Consider the following 25238-nt stretch of genomic DNA (forward strand, 5'->3'; position numbering starts at 1 on the left):
CCTCAAACCAATAAGTAACTTACCTGTAACACTGCATACATAAAGACTAATTACATCAGTGACTGTAAATAAAGTCATCCCTAGCACCTGGCATGCAGTTGGTGCTTAATAAATGTTGAACAAACAATGAATAAACAGGAACCATTTTTAATAGGATCGGCCACTTTCCTTGCTCCCTTGAGCCACACAAAGCAAGTGTATATATAGAACCCACCCCAGCCACACATTCAAGTAACATGAGAGCGAATCATGAAGAAGCCCAGCTATGTCCACCTGCCAGGGGAGCTCCCGGCTGTTGGTGTCAAGGACCAGCGCGAAGTGCACATGGAACCTCCACACCGATGAGACAGATTTCGGTTGTTTTTAAACAAACCATCAAAGGGGCTCATGGCTTCCCTCGAAGAAACCCCACACCTTCAACCAAGAAACAAGGAACTCATTAGGCGGAGCTGCATCCTCCCGGCCCCATTGTCAGCAGACATCATCCAGGCCATCTGCAAACAGCTCCCAGGAGCCCACATGCTGACAGGCGGCATCCGGGGATGATCAGATTTCTATCAGTACCGACACATGGCATTTCTCTCTGGCTCTGATTCAGGACGCCACTCCTCCCCCAACAGGCTTCTAATACTTCCTGAACAATCAGACCTTTAAGAAAATAGTCCTGTAGCAGTGGTACACACCACACAGCCAACACAGTCGTTAACGTCAGTGTACTGCCTGACACTGACAGCCCCCCTAACACAGGCGCAATTTCTCCATGCCCCCGTACTCTCAAGGAGGAGCCCACAAATGCATCTCCATCCCAGCCAATGAACCAACATTGCTCCCAGACCCTCAACACCAAAACAATCTTCCTCCTGACCTTCAGAGAACAACTCTCCCTGGCTGATTTTTCCCTCAGCTTTATGGCACCAACTTGCTTAGGACTCTTTAAGCTCAAAACCACTGACCCAACGCCCTAGCGATTCTATTTATACTAAGTTAGAAGTCAGGATGGTGGTTGCCCCCGTGGAGGGGCCACAGGGAACACTTGGCAACAGTTGTGCTGTGTTTCTTAATCTGGGTGCTGATTGCAAAGGTGTGTTCAGAGAGCCACACGGGTATTTGTAGGCTTTTCTGCATGTATGTGGTTCATCTATAGAAAGTTAATAAATCAACTGCTGATTCACACGAATTCTCAGTGTGTTCTGGAACTTTAGGGGCTGGAAGTGGGGGGTCAATTACACCATACTTCATCTGCATAAATCACAGACTTTCTCAACGGCCTGAAAAACCAGTTGTTCCTGCTGTTGAGAGCCACAGATTGCACTGGTTTCAGAAACTTCTGAAAGGAAGGCAGCCACAAAAGCGCTGCCATGGCACATGGCTCCTGCAGAGGCTGAGCTACAACCAATTCTGTTTGTTCCAAGACTGGTCTTAGAAAGTGACCACTTGGCCTTCCGGAAGAAAACAGCCAGCCAGCACAGTTTTCTGCAGAACCTCCTGTTTTTAAAATTGCCTGGCTGCTCACAGGGGATAGATGCTCTGACTGTAACACACATTGTTGTTTTGAAAGCAGAGGCCATGCCTGCAGCGCCCGTCCCACGCCTCCACATGTACCTCCTCTCTTAGCCTCTTCCGAGCTGGCCAGGGACGGGTATGTTCCGGGAACTTACTGCTCATGAGTTACCCTCCCGGGGCCTGACGGCTGCTCCTGGATCTTGATCAATTTCCTTCAAGAGATTGGCTTTGGTGTTTGGGGTTCAAGCTGCAGTAACTTGCAAAAATAAAACTTCTTTTTACGAGCAGACTGAGCAGCACATGAGTACATGAGCTTTGAGTGCTCCCCTCCCCTCCCCTCCCCTCCTGCATAACAGGAAACACTCATTTCTGAGCCCCCAATCAGACGGCCATTTGGCCACACCAACCATTTAGCAAAGGTGAATTTCTCATCACCTTATCCCAGCAAGGCTGCTCTGCTGGGCAGCTGAGGTTTGACGCCACGGTCCAGGGGAGGCCTGGCCTTTGCTGGCCAAGGGACAAGGAGGAATTGGCCTGACACCTGGGGAATTATCCTAGCCTAGCTTTGTGCAGGCTGAGATCTCCAAAATACTTTAAACTGTATAGATTCTTGGGCAGAAAACTCTCTGTCAAGCCACACTGGATGTATTACTTTCCTAGAACAGATCAAACCTCAGTAAAACTACACCTGTGCACTTTCAGGAGATGAATCTGAGGAGGTGGCTCTGCCAAGAGCAGCCTTTTCTGGGAATGAGTGAGTGTCAGCTGAGATGGGGAGCGCCTTCCTCCTGAGGTCACTCTGCCAGCTCCTCAGCAGAGTTTGCATGACCCTGACACCTGCAGTAAAGCTTCACTCAATGGCCCTCTTGGAAGCCAAACAGAAATGCACAGTCTGGATGGAACTGGAAGAAAAAGGCCTGCAATGGGGACCCCCAGAGATCTGGATTCAAATCCAGTTCTGGGATCACAGACAAGTCACTTTTCTCTGGACCTCGGTTACATTTCCTCATATGTAAATCCCGAAGACACCAGCACAGCATCTCTCAAGTCCCCTGCAAGCTGGTGGCTCTTCAATTCCAGCCCATAGACATGTTTACTTTTTTTTTTCCAGTTAGTTGCCAACATGTCAAAATCTGGAGGGCTCTCAGGAGAATTTTGAGACTTTACTTGAAAATCCCAATTTCTGGATTCTCTTGGGAAACTGGCAGATCTGGCCACAGTGGGCCCGCATTCCCAACAGGAAGCAGGAACTAGGAAGGGGAAAGAGTTCCTGGAAAAGGGAATGAACCTCCCCAAGCTGATGCTTTCACTTTTAGCACTGGCCCTGTGAGCATTTAGGTTTGGGACTCCAGTTCAGAAGTCTGGCTTATTTTGTTCCTTTAACGTATTGCTTAACTTTTTCATTTTTCACTTCATCTGGAACACTCATGAATAAGCTCTGAAGTCAAAATATTTCACAAGAACCAGTACAAACAGTCCATTAAATGGGGTTCCATAAAGCTGGGGGTCTGTGCCCCAGCCTGCCAGCAATTCTAACATTGACTGTCCAGGGACCCAGAGGTGGTTTAAAAGTCCTCTCAGGCTGTCTGACCTCTGTGGGCCGTCTCTTCAACCCCCTACCCCTCAGCCAGGGACACATGTTTGGGAGCCAGGACAGTGAGGTCAGAGGTGGGCGGGTTTCTGGGGAGGTCGGAGCCACAGCTGCCTTCTGTCATCCTTCTGCACAGGCCAGGGTATGCAGGGCTGCCTGTGGGCCTGTCAAGTCACTGGAGCAGATGAAGAAACAAGTGAGTCACGATGCGGGCAGAAGCGAGTAAGGAAGGCACAGAGAAGAGAAACTCAGGTATGTCGGTGATGGGGGACTGGGGTCAAGAAGATGGGACCTGGTTTCACATCTCTTTAAAGGAAACACGCGAGCCAAGAGGCGCAGGAGTGGAAACTCAGTTCTCAAAGCAACCACATGTCACTGGTAATAATAATAATGTAATGACAATGGCAGTGAAGGGATCAGAAGCAGCAGCAGCATGACAGCTAACACTCTGTGAGCTCTTACTCTGTGTCAGGCTCTGGTATAATTATCATCATCCCCACTTTACAGATGATGAAACTGAGGCCCTGCAAGGTCACAGACTTGAGCAAGATCACAGGGCAGCAAGTGGTGGAGCAGGAACCCAATCGCAGGTGGCTGCCTCTTGAACCCGGGGCTCTCTGCTGCCTCGCCCAATGTACGGGCAGCACATCACTGTGCCTCTGATGCTGAGGATTCAGTGACACACACCTCTGTCCATACTCTCTGACATTATTAAAAATCACAGTGGAATCTATTTGCACAGGCACGCCTCGCTGTGGAATAACTATGTACATTGACATCTAAATGCACAGGTCGCTGTATACAAAGAACCACGCATGCTCTTCTTTACACATGGCTTGGAGGATTTTTAAGATGAACTGTGACCATTTGCAACCTGTATCTTACTCGCCAGCTTTAGTTGCCCCACTTGTCTTTGGCCTCATTCACAGTAAACTGCCCCCTCAGAGCCCTGACTCCCAAGCATCCCAACCATCCAGAACAAAGGACCCCAGTGTTTGTGAAAAGGCCTGAATAAAGGGGAGGGTTCTGTTGAAAGATGGATACGGGCTATTTTACAAAATATACTTTACTCCAAGGAAGAGATGTTTGGGCCCTCACTTACTGTCTCTCACTCTTAATTTACACACACACCATTAAACTTAGGAAGAACAGATTAGAAGCAGCAAAATTTGAAGAGAGGAATGAGAAAAACAGGAATGTGGCAACAGGTGACACAGGATTTCCAGAAAGGAGACCAAAAGGAAATTTCAAAGCAGGATTTAGCACCCCTTAAGATAAAGGGAAAATGTCTCCATCCTGCTCCCTGGTCATAGGCACACTGCTGCGTGCAAAGCGCCGTGATGAAGCTGCAAGCCGGCAACGTGGAAAGCCAGGGAGGAAGGTGCAACTGGGATGGGCATCCCATTTCATAAAGCAGGGAGGCATGCAGCCTAATGAAGAAATACTTACTAGCACAGTTGATGAAAACAAAAACATTTTAAGAATAGGCTGTAAAGTTCAACCACCTGGAAACTGATGTGAACATGCTGGCTCTGAGCACATGATCTCAAACAAGAATCTCACGGTTTTCTGCTCTAACAGGGAACTCCCTGGAGATTCCTCATTCAGACTCATTGATGGCAGTATTTCAAGTTTAATACTGAGTTGCTCTCAACGCCATTCTACCTGCAGGCAAATGTATGTCTCCTCTTTTGCCCCCCAGAGGACATCTGGCAATGTGTAGAGACACTTTTGATTGTCACAACTTGGAGGGGGAAATGCTGCTGGCATCTAGTTGGTAGAGGTGAGAGACGATGCTGAACATCTCACCATGCACAGAACAACCCTCAAGAACAAAGAATGACCCTGCGCAAAATATCAGTAGTGCCGAGGTTGAGAAACCCAGATCTAAACCAAAGCAAAGGCGGCAGGTGCCCCAACACTGTCATTTATTTCTCTACCACGTGACTGCGGACTTTGGTCTCTTCACCTGTACTAGAGGATAATCACTCCCAAACCCTGACTGGGCTCTACTGGGGACGAGGTTTTGAAAGCGCTTTGTCAATCACGGGTCTCGCTCCATCATCATCTCTCCCAATGCTTGCAGAGCCTCTGACTTGACTGAGGGGAAAAAGAAGCAGTGGTATCTGGTTAGGTGGGAGCGGTGATGCTGCAGAAGGGTCAGTACAGACTGGTCCTGGGTCCTGCATGGTACCCACTGAGGACGAGGACTCCCTCATGGAAGCAACCTAAATGCCCATCGACAGAGAAATGGAGAACGATGTGGTATGTACATACAATGGAATATTACTCAGCCATTAAAAAGAATGAAATAATGCCATTTGCAGCAACATGGATGGACCTAGAGTTTGTCATACTGAGTGAAGTAAGTCAGACAGAGAAAGAGAAATATCATATGATATCCCTTATACGCAAATCTGAAAAGAAATGATACAAATGAACTTATTTACAAAACAGAAACAGACTCACAGACTTAGAGAACGAACTTATTACTGGGGGCGTGGGGAAGGGTGGGAGGAAGGGATAGTTAGGGAGTTTAGGATCAACATGTACACACTGCTATATTTAAAATGGATAACCAACAAGGACCTACTGTAGAGCACAGAGAATTCTGCTCAATGTTATGTGGCAGCCTGGATGGGAGGGGAGTCTGAGGGAGAAAGGATACATGTATATTATGGCTGAGCCACTTTGCTGTGCACCTGAAACTATCATGACATTGTTAATTGGCTATACTCCAATATAAAATAAAAAGTGTTTTTTAAAAAAGTCTGCAAATAATAAATGCTGGAGAGGGTGTGGAGAAAAGCAAACCCTCCTATTCTGTTGGTGGGAATGTAAATTGGTGCAGCCACTATGGAGAACAGTATGAAGGTTCCTTAAAAAACTAGAGTTACCATATGATCCAGCAATCCCACTCCTGTGCATATATCTGGAAAAGATGAAAACTCTAGGGACTTCCCTGGTGGCGCAGTGGTTAAGAATCCGCCTGCCAATGCAGGGGACACGGGTTCGAGCCCTGGTCCAGGAAGATCCCACATGCTGCAGAGCAACTAAGCCCATGCGCCACAACTACTGATCCCACACTCCAGAGCCCACGAGCCACAACTACTGAGCCTGTGTGCCACAACTACTGAAGCCCGCGTGCCACAAATATTCAAACCCACATGCCTAGGACCCATGCTCCGCAACAAGAAAAGCCACCACTCACTGCAACTAAAGAAAGCCTGTGCATGGCAACGAAGACCCAATGCAGCCATAAATAAATAAATTTATAAAAAATAAAGATTAAATAAAGATATATCCAGGATCCACCAGGAAGCTCACAGAGCAGACCATCCCTGTGGAGGACCCTGAGGGGACCCACATTCACAGAAAGGAAAGAGGAACACCTGCTCACACACACACTGTCCTTCAGTCATTTCTCAGCTCCACTGAAATCCCACCATCCAATCTAATTCATGTATTTTTATGATACATGTAATCTGTACTCTCAGATTACAGAGGCTCTGTAATCAGAGCACTTTCAAATAATAAGAGGCAGGCAGATAATCTAAAATTGCTTTCTAAAAAGTAATGTTGCTTGCAAGAAAAAAAAAAAAGCAGGGGGAGATTAAATCACATAGTGTGCATGCAAACATTGTACTATTTAAAAGAACTCTCCAATGCATAGCACAACCGTTATGGTGGGGCATTTACATCAATCAAGGGCCTCCGGAGTCCAGTTGTCCGGACAAAATGCCCACCCACGCCTTAAACATCAGGTGGATAGTGTCCTTCATTCCCTGGCTCTTGGTTCCTCCCTGGTCTATTCTTACCGCCCCTCTCCCTGGTGTGGGGGAAGGGCATCTTTGTGGAGCGCAGCTGGCAGTTTTGATAAGCAGGTGTCAGGAGTTTGAAAATGACCTTGCTCATCAGCTGGTGGGAACCAGGCGGACAAGGGAGTCTCTGTATCGCTGGCTGCCAGGTCCCAGCCCCGGAAACAAGACACAACGAGGCCTGGGGGAGGGAGGGAGGGAAGCTTACACACACACACACACACACACACACACGCACGCACGCGCGCGCACACACACACACACACACACACACACACACACACAGAGGGAAGTCACCAGACAAAAGGAAATCCACATCATTTCACTCAGGAGAGGAAAAACTTCCACTGAAGTTTTTTCCACTGAAAAATCTAACCGTGAGCTGAAGTGTTTCCCAAACAGCAGAGGTAGGCAAAGATAAGCAGAGGAGATGGATCCTTAGGAAAATAAAGGGGAAAGTCCACATTCTACGCGGAGCTGGCAAAATCAATTAGGAGAGTGTTGGCGGAGGTGGGAGGAGAGGGATGTACATTCACCCAGCTGATTCCATCGTCCAGACAGCCAGGGCTGTGTAAATGGCCGTTGCTGTACCAGCCCCTGGAAGGGGTCCAACATGCAGGACATGCTCTGGGGAGAAACAGAATGTCCACTAAACCAGTTTCTAATTAAATGTGGGTTAACTGGCACTGCTCCTTGCAGCTCAAGGGACCAATTCAGAGCCGAAAGGAGCATTTTTCAAAATAAAAAGGCCAAGCCCGCCAAGATATTACCTCTTATTTTCTTACATCCTTTCAGTTGCTCAATTTGACCCACTGCTGGTTGAACTGACTCCTTGGTCTTCGGAGAAATCAACCCTCCCCGTCCCCCAGCTGCCGTTGTGCAGTGACCGAGGCACCGTCTTGGCACACATGGACTTGAAATCCATTCCGCTTTTCCCATGCTGTGGTCACCGCTGCCGCAAGATGAGTCACCCGTGAAAGCCACCCATTGTCCCCAGCAGACAAAACACTCAGTCCAGGAGAGTGGCCCATTCACACTTCCCAAAAAGCCGACCTCTTCCTGCAGCTTCTGGAGGATGCTGCTGCCCAAGTGGTCAGTCTTCTCTTCCCAAATTCAGTCACCAACATAAATGTGAGGGAAACAGGCATGGGAGACAACTTTCAGTGAAGCACCAGTATGAAGAGAGTACAGACTGAAAAATCAAGGCAAACTTCCATCAAGATGTTTAAAAGGCATAGAGAAATATAGGTCAATTTGTTGGCAATAATAAGCCACATTTATTATACATCAGCTAAGGCACTGGGCTAAGGAAGTGTGTTATACACATTACCTCGCTTAATCCTAAGAACTACCCGAGGAGACTTCCCTGGTGGTGCAGTGGTTAAGAATCTGCCTGCCAATGCTGGGGACACAGGTTCAAGCCCTGGTCCGGGAAGATCCCACATGCTGCGGAGCAACAAAGCCCATGCGCCACAACTACTGAGCCCGCGAACCACAACTACTGAAGCCCGTGTGCTGCAACTACCGAAGCCCGCGTGCCTAGAGCCCGTGCTCTGCAACAAGAGAAGCTACCGCAATGAGAAGCCCGCGCACCGCAATGAAGAGTAGCCCTCGCTCACCACAACTAGAGAAAGCCCACGTGCAGCAACAAAGACGCAACGCAGCCCAATAAATAAATAATGAACAAACTACCCTAGAAGGTAGGGCCTATTATTAGCCTCATTTTACATTCAAGGAAACTCCGGCACAGAGAGGTTAAATAATCTACCCAAAGTTACATAGTGGCACAGTCAGGATGTGAACCAAGGCAGTCCATCTCCAGAGCTTGTGTTCTTAAATACCATGCTATCATTAATTACTAAACTAATTTAGAATTGTAAAATTAAAGTTATGCTAAAGTGTTCACGTTTGCGAGGAGGTTGATTTTTTCAGCTCACTTTTATGTCACTTCTCACCCTCCTCCCCAAAATGCTATAACCTGGCTTTTCAGATATAAAAACAGCCTGTGCCAGACCATGTGCTGAGCATGAGTTACATTTCTCATTTCATCCTTACAACCACCCTGTGAGGTTGGTATTAATATTATCCCATTTACAGATAAAGACACTGAGGTTCAGCGAGGTTACATCTTTGTCCAGAGTCATAACACAGAGCAGGAATTTGAATCCAAAAATGTCAGACTCCAGTGCCTATATTCTTTCTACTACATATGCCATCCCTCACAGAGTTTCAAGATTTTCCAGAAAAACAATCAAGACAAACTTCAACAATTAAGCCACCTGGATTCACTGAATGGGAGGGATGGCAGTGGGCGGCTGGACTAGAGCCACGGACCATCCACCTGACCTCCAATCTGCACAACCCATGACCTTCGGCAAATCCCTTCTTTCTCGGGGCCTCAGTTTCCTCCTCTGTGAAGGAAGAGCAGGACAGCAAGGGGCCCTGCCAGCACCAGGATTAGACAATGGGCACGTGGTCACTTGCGGCAAGGAGAGCTCTACAGGCAGCTGTTTCCCCTCCATGGATGGTAACCTCCCTGGTCCCAGCACAAATCTCCAGGAGCAGGTTTCTAACTTTGTCCCTGGACTCAGGTATGTGCACCGAGGAGAGAGTTCTCAGGTGCAGCCTGAGGCCAGGCAATGGCGAGGAAGCCACAGTTCTTCTGGGGAGGAGGGGAAAGGAGGGAAGGATGTGGGGGCCAGGAAGAAGCTGGGGTGGGAACAGTGAGGAGTTTGAACAAGTGCTATACCTCGATCCGTATAAACATATGTAGAAACTCACTGAGCTTTGCCCATAAGTTGGCACACACACCATAAATATTTATAACTCAATAAAGGTTATAAGATGACAAATCAGACCAGGCAAGATTTTGCCAAATTAAAACTTTGCTACTATAAATGTTCCACATAAAATATTTCACATCCTATTAAAGATACCCCTTTAAAAGTGTATACCTCCTAAGTGCATTATGAAAAGGGGACAATACAGAATCACCAAGATGACCATCGTGTTAGGCTAGCACGTTGGGGGTGAGGGTGAGTCCAGGGAAATCCTTTATTTAACAACCAAATTGCAAGGTGCCCAGCTAACGCTTTGACTCTCCACTCCTATTTCTATGCATAATTCAGTGCAGCAAGTAAGGCCTAGAACTTCAGGTAGGAACTTAGAATCATGATTCAGAGACTGACTTGGTGGGCCCTCAGGTCAGGTGAGAAATCCTGGCGCCTGGCAGCCTCCCTTCTCAAGTGTGAAAAAGGATAGTGAGGGGCTTCCCTGGTGGCGCAGTGGTTGAGAGTCCGCCTGCCGGTGCAGGGGACACGGGTTCGTGCCCCAGTCTGGAAAGATCCCACATGCCGCGGAGCGGCTGGGCCCGTGAGCCCTGGCCGCTGAGCCTGTGCATCCGGAGCCTGTGCTCCGCGACAAGAGAGGCCACAACAGTGAGAGGCCCACGTACCGCAAAAAAAAAAAAAAAAAAATCGATAGTGAGGTCCACAGAAGAAAGGGCATCACTGGCTCAGATGCCATGAACATTAGGTGTTTCTGCTACCCGGCATCTGATTCCCTGCCCATGGGTAACAGCACTTGGCCTTCCCATTGGGGGACCACCCCTCCCCACTCTCAGTCCATGGGTCCAGGTGAGGCTGACCCTATCTCCCCACCCTCACGTTCCAGAAGAGAGCATGGACAAGCTGAACAAATATTAGTCTGTTTGGGAAGTCCTGCTAGAACAAGTGGCAATGATAAACTTTCGCTCCACAGCTGTGGGAGAATGTCAGCCTGGAGCTTCTGGGAGGTACCATGTGGAGGAAGGCTTCCTGGGAATGAGGCCAATATAGAAAAAAGCAAAGCCAAGAGAAGAAAAGAATGAGACCAAGACCTAATAACACTGAGCCCCTGGGTCCAGCCATGCCTGAAGCTATCTACTCTTGGGCCTTCCATTTATGTGAGCCATTACATTCCCTATGCTGCTTATTCCAGACTGAATTGTGTTTCTGTCACTTGCAATAACAACAAATCCTGACTAACGGAACCACTGCATAGAATCACAAGATCTCCAAGTTACAAGAAGGCACTGGAGGCCATCCAGCAGTGTTTTGCACACATCAAGCATTCAACAGTGTTATGCTGGCCAATGAATGATTTGTTCATCACTCTAGCTCCAACTTCTCAAACTGAAGTAAAGCTATCCTGACAGCATTACTCTAAGCCACAAGATAAACCAACTGCTTCTTCATGGAGCATTATTTTAAATGATGGTAAGTAACTTAAAATGCTTTTTAATTAAAACAAACAGAGATCACAACCACATGGTTCACACTAGGAATGCAAAGATTGGTCAATTTTAGGAAATCAATCAATATAATTCATCTCATTAACAGAGTCAAAAGGAAAAAACACATGTCTTCTTAAATGCCAATCTTGTTAAATTTCAACATTTATTCCTGACTTTTAAAAAAAACCTCTTAACAAAATAGGAATAGAGGGAAATTTTCTTAAGAGATCCACAGGTCAAACAGAAAGCCAGCATTACGTTTTGGGGGAAGGGTTAGAGCACTACCACTGAAGTCAGTATAAGGTTAAGAATGACCTGAGATTTCACCACAGTTTAACATTATTCAGGAAGCATTTGCTAATATAATTAGACAAACAAAAAAATTACCAATTTGAAAGGAAGAGGAAGCAAAATTTTATTAAGTTGCAGATAATGTGATTACATGTCTGAAAAATTCCTCCCAATAACAACAACAAACAACAATAAATAAAATAAGATCTGAAAAACTATTAGAACCAGTAGGAAAATTTCATATTAGTCAACATTAATAAAAGATGTTATTAATCAATCGTTTTCCTATATCCGAAAAAAAAGAAAACATGAAAATATGATGGTGATCTGGACAACACAAATGATTATTCTAACACAGATTCCTTCTTCTGCACTGTCATATTCCTTCTTTTCTGCCTGTGTGGATTTTGGTGGAATGCTTGAAACACACAGCACAGCTCTAACCAAACACAGACCTTGTCAAAAAGATGCTTATCTTGCCTTGGCTCAACAATCTCTGGTGACTGGGAACCCATCTCCTGAGACTGCCCACGCCCCAGTCACCTAGGCAAGCCCAGTAGGTCCCTCCCTTTGCAAGCACAGAGAAAGGAGACCCATTCTTCAAGATGTGACCCCTTAGTAACAGGGCTGACCAGACCAATCAACACACATGTTTATTTGTACTGACCTGCATGCTGTTCCTCACACAGGCTAAGCCCCTATCCTGCCCCTGAGCCGTTGCATGTGCTGTCCCTTCTGCCTGTCAAGAGTTTCCCTAAGAAGGCTGCAGGGCTTGCTCTCTCAACATTCAGGTCTGTGCTAAAATGGTACACTCTTAAAAAAATCCCTCCCAGTTTCCCTGTCTAAGATTCCACATCTCACTGTCTATCCCTTTATTCAACTTTATTTTTCTTCATAGCACCCATCATCAGCTAACGTTGCTTCATACATTTGTCTGTTTATAGTCTGTCTCTCTCCAGAAGGTAAACTCCATCAGGGCAGGGATCACCATGTCTGCTTCACTCACTGCTATATCCCCCACCCCTAACACCCCCTTCCCAGACACACAGAAGAGGTTCAATAAAAAATGTTGGTTTTATGGATAGATAGATGGATGGATGGAAAGATGGATTCTTTCAGTCCTCAGACCCAATCCCAACACTACTGTCTGAATATTTTTAATTTATTTCTACCTTCTCATTGATATCCAAGCTATCTTCCTTCCCACTCATTCTCAACAGGTATTTATTCCCTTCATCACCTCTCTCCTAGATGGCTACAATACCCCTAGCTGGTCTCTCAGCCCCAAGTTTAGCCTCCATCCAAATTTTTTTCCCACTCCAGCCAGAGGTCTTTTCTCAAAATATAAATTTGATCATGTCATTCCTCTACTTAAAATGATTCAGTGGCCTCCTGGGGCCTTAGGACAATTGAAGCTCTTTATTACTAAGGCTCCCAGGATCCAGTCTTCCCAGCCCAGACGCCAACCAGGCTTCTGCCATATTCCACCATCCAGTCACACTGAGCAGCTGCCTCTTCTTACAGCATGCCACATTCTTTCTGGCCTCAGGGCCTTCGCACACGCTGTTCCTTCCACGTGGATCACTCTTTACCTGACTACCCCTCATGTAAGCTTCCATTTTCTGACTGTTACCTCCCCTGGGAAATGTTGGGTCCATCCCAAACTTACAACCCTTGAAATGGTGTGTTTAAGTCTGTTCCTTCTGGACTATAAGGGCTACAAGAGGCAGCTTGTACCATTCACAGCACTTGGCACAATGCGTGGTACCAAGCAGGTGCTCGAGGTAGATTTCCTTGACTTTAATTTAAATGATGCCTTCTTTACCTTCATGCCTTCTCCAAACTGGCACACGGTTCATCTCTCTGTGTCACCTCTGACACCACTTCCGGCACCTTGACTCGCCATTCATACTCCCTTGAGACAACAGTACACATATGGATGTACTCACACTGGCGTGCACACATACACACACACACAAAACTTGCGGAATCTGTTACTCTCCAAAACTCCCCTCCCACCATGACATTTTAACCTTGAGGAGGTCTTGCTTTCTGCCTGAATGTTATAAAATACGTATTGGAGCCAGCTACATCAGCCACACTCTACCCAAACTTGACCTGGGCCTATTAAAAAAGAGGGAGACATACTCTTGGATTGGAAGAATTAGTATTGCTAAAATGGCCATATTACCCAAAGCAATTTACAGATTTAATGTGATCCCTATCAAAATACCAATGACTTTTTCCCACAGAACTAGAACAAATAATACCAAAATTTATACGGAGCCACAAAAGACCCAGAATTGCCAAAGCAATCCTGAGGAAAAAGAACAAAGCTGGAAGCATAACCCTCCCAGACTTCAGATAATACGACAAAGCTACAGTAATCAAAACAGTGTGGTGTTGATACAAAAACAGACATATGGATCAATGGAACAGAATAGAGAGCCCAGAAATAAACCCACACACCTACGGTCAATTAATCTACAACAAAGGAGGCAAGAATATACAATGGAGAAAAGACAGTCTCTTCAGCAAGTGGTGTTGGGAAAGCTGGACAGCCGCATGTAAATCAGTGAAGTTAGAATACACTCTCACACCATACACAAAAATAAATTCAAAATTGTTTAAAGACTTAAGCATAAGACTTGACACTGTGAAACTCCTAGAAGAGAACATAGTTACGCAAAACCTTCTCAGACATAAACTGTAGCGATGTTTTCTTAGATCAATCTCCCAAGGCAAAAGAAATAAAAGCAAAAACAAACAAATGGGGTCTAATCAAACTTAAAAGCTTTTGCACAGCAAAGGAAACTATCGACAAAAGAAAAAGACAACCTATGGAATAATATTTGCAAATGATCTGACCAACAAGGAGTTAATCTCCAAAATATACAAACAGCTCATACAACTCAATATAAAAAAGACAAACAACCCAATCAAAAAATGGTCAGAAGACCTGAACAGACATTTCTCCAAAGAAGATATACAGATGGCCAGCAGGAACAAGAAAAAAAATTCTCAACATTCCTAATTATTAGAGAAATGAAAATCAAAACCACAATGAGGTATCACCTCACACCAGTCAGAATGGCTATTATCGAAAAGTGTACAAATAATAAATGCTGGAGAGGGTGTGGAGAAAAGGGAACCCTACTACACTGTTGGTGGGAATGTAAATTGGTGTGGCCACTGTGGAAAACAGTATGAAGGTTCCTTAAAAACCTAAAAAAAGAGCTACCATATGATCCAGCAATCCCACTCCCAGGCATATATCCAGAAAAGATGAAAACTAATTTGAAAAGATACATGCACCCCAATGTTCACAGCAGCACTATTTACAACAGCCAAGACATGGAAGCAACCTAAGTGTCCATGAACAGACGACTGGTTTAAGAAGATGTATTATGTATGTACAGTGGACTATTACTCAGCCATAAGAAAGAATAAAATATTGCCATTTGCAGCAACATGGATGGACCTAGAGATTATCATATTAAGTGAAGTGAGTCAGACAGAGAAAGACAAATATCATATGATATCACTTATATATGGAATCTAAAAAAATAATACAAATGGGGAATTCCCTGGCAGTCCAGTGGTTAGGACTCCACACTTTCACTGCTGAGGGCCCGGGGTTTGATCCCTGGTCAGGGAACTAAGATCCCACAAGCCGTGTGGCGTGGCCAAGAAAAAATAATAATAATAAAATAAAATAATAAATGATAAATAATACAAATGAATCTATATACCAAAGAGAAACAGACTCACAGACCTAGAAAACAAACTTATGGTTAACAAAAGGGAAAGGGAGGGGGTGAGGAGGGACAAATTAGAGGTATGGGATTAACAGATACAAACAACTATACATTAAATACATAAGTAACAAGGATTTACTGTATAACACAGGGAACTATATTCAATATCTTGTAAAAACCTATAACGGAAAACAACCTTTTTCAGAACTCTAATGGAAAACTGATGCATTTATAAAAGTGCTAACAAAAGATCAAGATAAAAAAGAAATTAATTACATGGGACTGAGTGAACTGATGAGGATGATTATAATTTTTGTGACTTTCTGTTTGAATAAAAAAAAAAATCCCATAAGGACTCAGAGGCAAAAAATATACAAATCAATTTTCACTGCAAAGTAAAGGAGCTGCTACAGTGGAGGATTACTGGACTGAATGTCAATATTATGACATCGTATGAGTGTGTTTCGTGTTTGGTAACTGCAGTCATTGTTGCTTTTGTTGTGGTCATCCATTTACAATGCTTGGTGTCAGTCTATTTATCTCTTGTAAATATAAAATACAGTGTGTGTGTGAAAAAAAAAAGAGAAAATAACCTGAAAACTACATATATACATATCTGAATCATTTTGCTGTACACCTGAAACTAACACAATATTGTAAATCAACAATACTTCAAATAAAAAAAAAAAAGAGGGAGAGATATTTTTTAAAAAGTGCAGAGCCTTTCTCTGAAATCTCTCCCTTAGTTACCATAACTATAAGGTCCATATCAAGCAGATTCAATCTTATTTGAAAGTTTTAAACAAATAAACAAAAGGAGCTGTACTTATATATGACTGCTTTTGTAATTAAAAAGCAAAAAACCTGTCCTGTGTTTATTTTTTAATGTGCAAATTAGTTTATGTAACAATATTTGTCAGTGTTGTTTATAATATAAAAATATAAGCAATTAAACACTAACAATAGGAGATTTTTTTAAGTAAAATAAGTTATAAAATAGTATAGTGGAATAATCTGCAACTGCTTTTTTTAATATTTTACTTTTATTGGAGTATAGTTGATTTACAATGTTGTCTTAGTTTCAGGTATACAGCAAAGTGATTCAGTTATACATATATTCATTATTTTTTAGATTCTTGTCCTATGTCTAGAGTGAGAGAGTTTTTTTATTAGAAAGGTTATTGTTAGAATTATGGTCAATATAATTATTATTATCTCTATCAGATCTAAACCAAAACACAATGCAAGCTGTGGTCTTAACCAAGTGTCAACCCAGCACCACCAGCCATGAGTCATCCTGACCTTGGGGAGTAACAATGTCACCAATGAGACCCTGTCACTGCACATGTTGTTCCTGGACCTACTCCAGCCACTGTGCTTCACTTGACATTCATGGAAGGGAAGGGATGAAGGAATACAGTAGACGGCACCACAAGGAGACACTCAGACAAATCCAGAACATGGATCTTACTTTTTAAAGTGCCAATGTTGTGGAGGATAAATACAAGAGAAGGCCCTGTTTTGGATCGAAGGGGACTAAAGGGACATACGAACCAAATGCAACGCTTCAGCCAGGAATGCTCCCTGGATGTGGGGCAGGAAGGAGGGAGAAATGGAAAGAGCTGTAAAAGGTGTTTTGGAGGACTTCCCTGGGGGCGCCGTGGTTAAGAATCCACCTGCCAATGCAGGGGACACGGGTTTGATCCCTGGTCTGAGAAGATCCCACATGCCATGGAGCAACTAAGTCTGTGCGCCACAACTACTGAGCCTGCGCTCTAGGGCCTGCCTGCCGCAACTATTGAGCCCATGTGCTGCAACTACTGAAGCTCACGTGCCTAGAGCCCGTGTTCCGCAACAAGAGAAGCCACCACAATGAGAAGCCCGCGCACCGCAATGAAGAGTAGCCCCCGCTCACCTCAACTAGACAAAGCCTGCGTGCAGCAACAAAGACCCAACGCAGCCAAAAAAAAAAAAAAAGTGGTTTGGAACAACTAAGGAAAGTTGAATATGGACTGGGTATTAAAAGATATTATAGGTCTATACTAAATAAATGGGGATTAGAGGAATCAAGGAAGTAAAATTAATACTGAACACAGATAAAGGAAAAAAGAGATGCCTTGGAAGGACAAGAGAATGATAATACTGACATCTGACTTGTGTTCCCTAAATCTTCTCCCACCTCTTCCCTCAATCCTAAAATGGTTCTGTGTACAAGGCTTCTGAATACGAACCTCCTTGAAGAAAGTATACCAAGTTAAAAAACTTTCTCAAGTCTAGCTGCTAAGAGCCAATGTCTCTTTAAGACATGGTGCCAAGGGAGGGCCAAGGTGTTCAGGCTCGCCTGGAGGTGAAAGGTTGCCTAGGTAGGGTTATTTGTACCTCGTGATGGACAGCACTACCCTTTCCACTGAAAGGACAAGTACATCCTATACTCGCATTTGCATAGAGGACAAAAACCACATGAACAAAAGATGGGAAACGGGTAATCTGTCTTGAGTTTCTGCTAACTTCATTAGATGCATTTGTGAAGTATTTTTGGCCTTTGGATCTGTTGCTATTTGTAAACAACCATGAATAGATTTCGCTTACTGGAATTTATATGCTTCCTTAGTTTTCAAGTTAGTATTTCAAACAGGATTTATTTTCTTGTTTGCAATAATAATGTTAATGTAACCTCATGATAGAATTTTTAAAGCTATTGTGTGACTTGCCCCCGCGCCACTGGGAAAATTTTCACTTGCTTATTTTAGAATCATGTACTAAGCCCTACCACTGGAACGAACTTACATATATGTGTAATAAAGAGAATAAATAATTGACACTACTAAAAAAAGACATTACAAAATTATTGTTTGTTTGCAGAGGTGGGTAACAGGTGAATATGAACGTGACTGTACCTATTTTTAGGAGTTACAGGCCAAGGTATTTAGAGGTAAAGTGTCAGGATGTCTGCAATGGGTTTCCAAATGGTTCAGGAAAAGAAAGTATATATATGTATACACACACACACACACACATACACAGAGACACACACAGAGTAGTGAGGCAAAGTGTTCAAATAAAATCTAGGTGAAGGAAAAAAATCTGTTAACTTTTCTGTAGAGTTACAAATTTTCCAAATATACATTTGGGTAGAAAAATATTAATACAAGGTAGGGGAATTCCCTGGCTGTCCAGTGGTTAGGACTCCGTGCTTCCAGAGCAGGGGGCACGAGTTTGATCCCTGGTTGGGGAACTAAGATTCCACATGCCATGCCTTGCGGCCAAAGAAAAGAAAAGAAATAAATGCTGAAAATGGTCAGTAAATATAAAATATTTTTTAAAAAAGAAAAATACAAGGTAAAACTTAGTTCCTTTGATAACATTATAATAATAAGATAAAGAACACAAAGAAAGGAGTTATTAGGTCTTTAACAAGTGATTTGAACTTTGTTTCAGAACCTAAAATATGCCTACTATCCATATGCACAATATCCTTTTTGCATGACCAGTAGTTTTATAATACTTTTTTTTTTTTTTCACTTTCCACAACAGGAAAAGTGTGCCCTCTGCCTGGAATGCTCATCCTTCCCCCAGGGAAGCGTTCCCAGATGTCAGTGGAGAGGTGAAATTCCCCTTTATTTGCTTTGGGAAGTGGAGAACAGGTTATTAAAACTTACCCACAACTCCATCACTGTAACATAATGGAACAGTCTGTCCAAGTGAGTGTGAGGTTAACGGCTGACTTTCCTACTACTTAGAACCTCCAGGCAGACAGGGGCCGCGTCAAGTTCCTGCCCATTCATTTGTACTACACAGCCAGGCACACAGCTGCCACTCAATAAATATTTTTTAAATAAATGAGATATTATACAGCCCTTTAAAAAGAATGCATATGAAGACCACGTAACGAAAAAATGACTGACACAACAAGTGTGAAGGACTATCATAAAGCTACTACGATTACAACAATGTGGAAAACTAAAACTTGGCAAAACCCCACAAACCACCAAAACTAAAACAGTAGCAAAATGGGGTGGGGGGAAGGTGAGAAAATGAGTTGTCTTGGGAAAAATCTTAACAGTATGGTAGGTGCCAAAGGAATGAGGAAGGACTACAGTGAACTGGGGATAAGGGGACAGTAAGTAAAGCAAGGAGGGAAATCAGAGAAATAGTGAAAATTTTTCTCACTTGTTCAAATTTACAGATAAAGAAAAATCCTCAGTCCTAACCATGAGGACAACCTGCCAAAAGGTAGCTGGGTGTTGACTCTGCCCAATTAATTGCCATCATTCACGGCTACAGGACATCCAGGTTCTAATTCCACCTCTGCTACTAACTCACTGTGTAAACTCCACGTGCATCACCTCCCTGGGCAGTTTCCTTACTGGCAAAATGACCAGTCACAGATCTAACCCTGAGCCCAGTACAGTGCCTGGTATACAGCAGGCCCTCAATCAACCCCCACCCTTAGAGAAGACAGTGGTTCCTTCTTGAGCTGCACACAGCACACACAACACTGCACAGGGGTGGGACAAAAGCCACATGCAGCCCAAGTCCAAGCAATGATCACAGGGAAAGCCTTAACCTAAGTTCCCATGCTCTTCTCCCACCTAAAGAACAAAGTCTCAAGACTCTCTCCACCCACACCCCAGCAGAACACCCACACAAAACCAGCGCTCCATAAATGCATCTTGATAATTCTTTACCTCTGTGGCCCCAGTGAGCGCTTCAACCTTCGTGGGTTCGCATGCCCACACCCCCAGCCTCACACAGCTCTCCAGGCCTGATTCTTGGCCCTCAGAGTTGAAAAGGTAGAGTTTCCTCCAGGGAATGTGCCACGCTCTTGCCTGGCAGGAATTTTCTATCAGAATCCCAGGACGGAGATTGACGCACATGGTCTCCACCCAGCAAGGGCTCAGCATCAAGACGGGTGCCACCTTTCACGTGCCACCATCCCTCCGCAGGGCGGGGGCTGGGTGAGCTTCCCCTGCCAGACGCATGCACTGTGTTTCCTGGTACCACCTCAAGTCCAGTGCCCATCTGAATGTCCTCCACTATGAGTGGGGGTGTTTTTTTTTTTTTTTGGCTGCGCCATGCGGCATGCAGGATCTTAGCTCCCCGACCAGGGATTGAACCTGTGCCCCCTGCATTGGGAGTGCAGAGTCTTAAACACTGGACCACCGGGGCAGTCTCTTGAGTGTTTTTAAACATTTCCCAGGTGCACACTGCGTGCCAGACCCTGCTAGGCCCTTCCTTAACACGTCTTGTCTCCTATTACATACGTTCATCTCCCCTTCTAGATTGGAAGAAAGGTCCAGGTCTGACTGCATCCCCCAGCATACCTGACAGAGTGCTGAGCACACGATAGGTAGGTACTCAAGTAACTGCTGAACGAATTTCCCAAAGTCATCACTATAAGGATTGCCACAGAAAAGCAAAGGGCATGTGTTCTGACGGCTCCTACTTGGTTCTGCGGTTGGTGGGAAAACGATTTACAGGCTGATAACAGACTAAGGCCACGTGCTGGGTGTTAGCCAGGTGCCCGGTGACCACAAGCGAGGGACTTCGTAGCACATTGAACCTTCGCACCAACTTTATGACCTAAGTACCACTGTTATTCACCTTCATAGATGGCAAACTGAGACTAGGAAAACTTCCAACAACTGGGCCAGGATCTTCACCACTTCCCCTAACACCCTCCTGGCAGTTCCTACTGTCACTAGGGCCCCACTATGAGGAGACTGTCTGGAATTAGGAACACAATGACGGGCTCCCAATGAGACTAGAACGCCCACCCTCTGCACCTCAACAGATTCCCTTGGCTGAGGCCCCGTCCCACCCCTGGGGCAGCCACAGCAGCTCCTTCCCATCCTGCAGAGGGGCTTGGAGCGCCCACCTGCAGGGACAAGGTAAGATGAGGATCCCAATGAGATGAGAAGTAGGGGAGATGGCTAGAAGGCCAGGGGCCTTCTCCCTTGAGAGCATCAAAGACACAGATGTCCCAACAAGTACCTGTGACACTGGGGCACGTCCTTAAAACTGTTTCTTCATCTGCAAAATGGAGGCAAACAATGTGTATTCTGCCCAGTTACTGTGATATTTGGAGCCAACGTATATAAAAAGCCCCTTAGGAGGTGCCCGGAATTGGCAGATATTATTATAATTTGCCATGTAGAGGATTAGCCAGGCTCCCTGGAGAACTGAAGAGCTTTTTCAGTGGCTTCACAGCAGATCTTCCAGGACACTGTCCTAATTCATGCCTCTGACCAGTCCAAGGACAGATAAAGACTTGGTTTAGTGGAGAAAAAAACCACAACAAAGCAGAACTTGAGGCTTAGGAGGCTGGGTCTGGGTCTTGGCTCTTCCATTCCTGCTACAGGACCACAGCCCAGCCCTTTGCCTCCCAAAATGTCAGTCCCTCATCTGTAAAATAACATCACCTCGCTCATTGGGTCTTCCTGTGTCTCAAAGAAGATCATGTGCACTCACTCAATTACCTTAACAATCATTTAATAATAAGCTGTCTCCGGGGTTACGCCAATGAATGTAATATGGAGTCTATTTCGTTTTCATATTTATGCAACAAATGTTTAGTGAGTGACGACTCTATCCCAGGCACCGCCCTGAGGAGTCGGGTGAGGAGACACAGACCACATCTGCCCTCAGGGGGCTTACAGTTGTTTTAAACAATATACCTAAAATTTTAGGATTAAAAGGAAAGTCATCAATCAACCAACCATTCTTTTTAGCCAATGAGAGATATGAGAGAAAAGAAAAGAGACACACCAAGGGTCACACAGCCAGGAAGAGGCGAGAGCAGAATCTGCACAGCGGTTTTTCAGTTTGCAGCCCAGTGTTCTTTGCACGGGAGAGTTTCTGCCTGAATAAAAACCTTTATGAAGATACCTGACCCTCCCACTTGTTCTCAACTCACTCACCGGCAGGCTTGTGACAGGGATTGGAAGACCTCTTCCATCTTTCGCTTACAATAGTATCTTAAAGTTCCTATCAAAAAACGCTAAACCATTTAAAAATCCAACACCTGTGTCTTTGGTTACTATGCCTCTCTGTCCCAGGCACATCACTGCAGCATTGGTAGGAACCTTCAAGATCTCCCAGTTCGGCATGTCCCCAGTGTGATCTCTGCAACAGCAGATGTGAGGATCGGGGGGCTGCACACTCTTCCCTCTCTTGAGAGACCCCTCCATGCACACTGACCTTTTACAGGCTCTGCTGGGTCCTGTGAGAAAGGCTACATTTGACTGAGCTTAAGCCAGTAGTGCCTAAACAAGTTTGGCAACAGGCCCCATTTTTTTCCCTGCAGTGCCTATTAATGTTTGGAGGAAACCATGTTCTGAGGAGCAGACTGTGGGAAATGCTGATGGAATCTCCAAGAAGACACCTTGGAGAGGTGAAGTGCCTTGCTCAAGGTCACAGGACTGGTGAGTCTGAGAGTAAAGGCTAGAGCCTCAGGTCAGGAGAGGCTACTCTCCCTTTTGTTGGGTTTCCAGCTTCTCAAGGTCAGCGGCTGAACTTCTGGAGGTGGAGGAAGCAGAGCAGGCCCACACAGCCCTTGGGGCAGTGAACAAAGAGCTCATAAAAAATCAGTGACCCAAACAGCTCCCGCCTGAAGGACACGATGGAAGCCGATAAGTGGATCAAGAAGAGAGCAACTAACAACAAGCAGTGAAACTAACCAGTCTAAGGTGCGGGCTCTAGAGGCAGTCTATCCCTGGAGCATGAAAACAGAACACAGCGCAGGGCAAATCTCAATTTTGGATACAGCCCTTCATGCTGCCATCTAAAAATCATTCTGTTTTCTAGCCAGTTCAGGCCACTAAAGCTGCTCATGGGTTGAGAGCCTACTGTGTACAGGGCCCTGGGCCGGACATGGGGTGTTGCTGCACCAGACAAGGCCCTGCCTTTCAAGTCAGTAAACTCTACTGGAGCCAGCACAAAAGAGGTTCTCAAAACACCCTGGAATAAATGAGCTAGCCAGAGAAGATCTTTATTTTCATAAAAGAGACACTCATTGGTACAATCTGAGAGTGAAAGGCCCTGCAAGGAAAGAGTAACCCCTTATTTGAACAGGATAGGATGTTCACTGACTGACTGACCCACAGATGAATGAATGAATGAATGAATGAAACAATCGATCAATTTCTCCAGCATGGGCTGAGTCCTAACCATCTACCATTTCAAGGAACTATCACAAGTCCATTTATAGGAAGGATTTACAAGAAGGGCAAGAGCTTCTCCCCTCAAAATTCTCCTCTTTAAACATCAGAAATTCCACTTGCCTAAAACCATTGCTGCACAGCTGAAGAAACTGAGGAGTGATATTGTCCGCCCAACATCACAAATGCCAGCAGAAAACTGCACTCCCCAGGGGCTTACTCTTCTAAAAATCCTGTATTCTTGTGAGTTAGCACCCAGAAGTACAAGCGGCAAGTAAAGGTTGCTCAGTTAATGAGTGCTGTGGGACTAGGTCTTCCCACAACTAAGTCACTTGGTTAAAAGACAAAGTGTCCGTAAAGCTCAGGAGCAAAACTGCATTCCCGCAGAAGGGAGTGAGGTCTGTGGGCAGCGCCCCCAGGGAGCCCCTCTCCTCGGGAACCTGGGGTTGGCTCCAGGCAAGCTTAGGTCCTGGTCCTTCTCACTGGCAGGCTTTGTCACAGTACCTCACCTCAAGGATCCAGGGTCCACCCTTTATCGCTACTTGAACACTACACTTATCAGTCCAGAAATATTAGTGAGCACCTACTGTGTGCCAGGCACTGGGTAAACAACAGTGAGCAAAACAGGCAAGACCTGGCCCCACAGAGTTCACAGTCCAGTAAGAAAGGGAGACACTAAAAAGATAATTACATATAGGATAAGAAATCATGTCAATGGATTATCATTTCTCTTTTTTTTTTTTTGGCCATGCAGCATGTGGGATTTCAGTTTCCCGAGCAGGGATTGAACCCGTGCCACCTACAATGGAAGCGTGGAGTCTTAACCACCGGACCACCACGGAAGTCCCAGATTATCATTTCTAAAACACAAGTCTGGCCCTATCAATCTTCTGATAGAGAAATCTTCCTAGGTTCCTCACTCTATGTGGGATTAAAAATAAACAAACAAAAATGAAAACAGCTGCCTTAATTGGGTGCTTACTCAATACCAGGTGCTTTACTATGATTAACTCAGGACATGCTCCAACAACCCACTGCAGGAGGTACTATTATTATCCCCATCAACCAACGAAGAATTAAAGTTTTCTACTTAACCACTGCTTACTGCGTTGCAAAAGCCCATCCACCCCCCCCAGCCAAGACCCTGAATTCCCTGAGAATTCATATCTTACTCAACTTGCTGTCTCTTGTGCCCACAATTGTATTTCATAAACTCCCATTGAATGAATAATCAACTGATTGATCAATGGGCTGGTTTCCTTCAAGGCATTATCTGCGTAATAAGCTCAATTTTTGGAACAAGTACTGGTCAGCGTCCTAATAATCATGCGAGAAGTAGCTGGGATGTTGTGAAAAGAGGCAGAGCCAACCCCCGGAGGCCTGAGACCGCAGCTTGGCTCTGTGTGAACCTGGACAATCATTTCCTCCCTCTAGGCCTGACTGCTTCCCACTGCCCTGATGGGGAAGCAAGAAACCAAACAGTGAGCCTAGGACCTCCGCTGGCTCTACACATTTACGTTTCTGAAACCTAATGAGGGGCTGGGGCTCAGGAAGACCTCTGAAACTGCACTCTGCCTGCTTTTAGAACGGCGTCTCAAATTAAACGTTTTAGGGAGGGTGACTGATCAGGTCTATGGGGGTGAGTGAAGAACTTCCTCTTCGGCCATAGCTCAGTGGGCATATTTATCCTAATAAAGTAGATTTACTCCCTATGACAAAAACCCCTTTCCAGAGAAGTATTTTGGATGAATACGGGTGAGACTGCCACCCCCAACTGTACACCAGAATAGAGGGGCTGGTGAAATGAAAGAGCCTGTGTTCATATGCTGGAAGCAAACAAAACCC

At 45.0% G+C, this 25238-nt stretch overlaps 1 protein-coding gene across 3 annotated transcripts in view; it reads right to left on the minus strand.

The window, feature by feature from the left end:
* ARHGEF3 (Rho guanine nucleotide exchange factor 3) overlaps positions 1-25238 on the minus strand; it is a 310231-nt gene that overhangs the window by 242952 nt on the left and 42041 nt on the right. The window contains exon 1 of one of the 3 annotated variants that reach the window (XM_089919495.1): positions 21113-24986. The exons of the other annotated variants lie outside the window; for them this stretch is intronic. Coding sequence (XP_089775621.1) covers positions 21113-21201 — 89 coding nt within the window. The 5' untranslated portion in view covers positions 21202-24986. Of the gene's footprint in view, positions 1-21112; positions 24987-25238 lie in introns of those variants that run through there. 3 annotated transcript variants of the gene reach the window in all.

This window comes from Delphinapterus leucas, chromosome 10 (assembly GCF_059928025.1).
Source record: "Delphinapterus leucas isolate spDelLeu-1000000601 "Yukka" chromosome 10, BTC_Dleu_Yukka2, whole genome shotgun sequence".
NCBI lineage: Eukaryota > Metazoa > Chordata > Mammalia > Artiodactyla > Monodontidae > Delphinapterus > Delphinapterus leucas.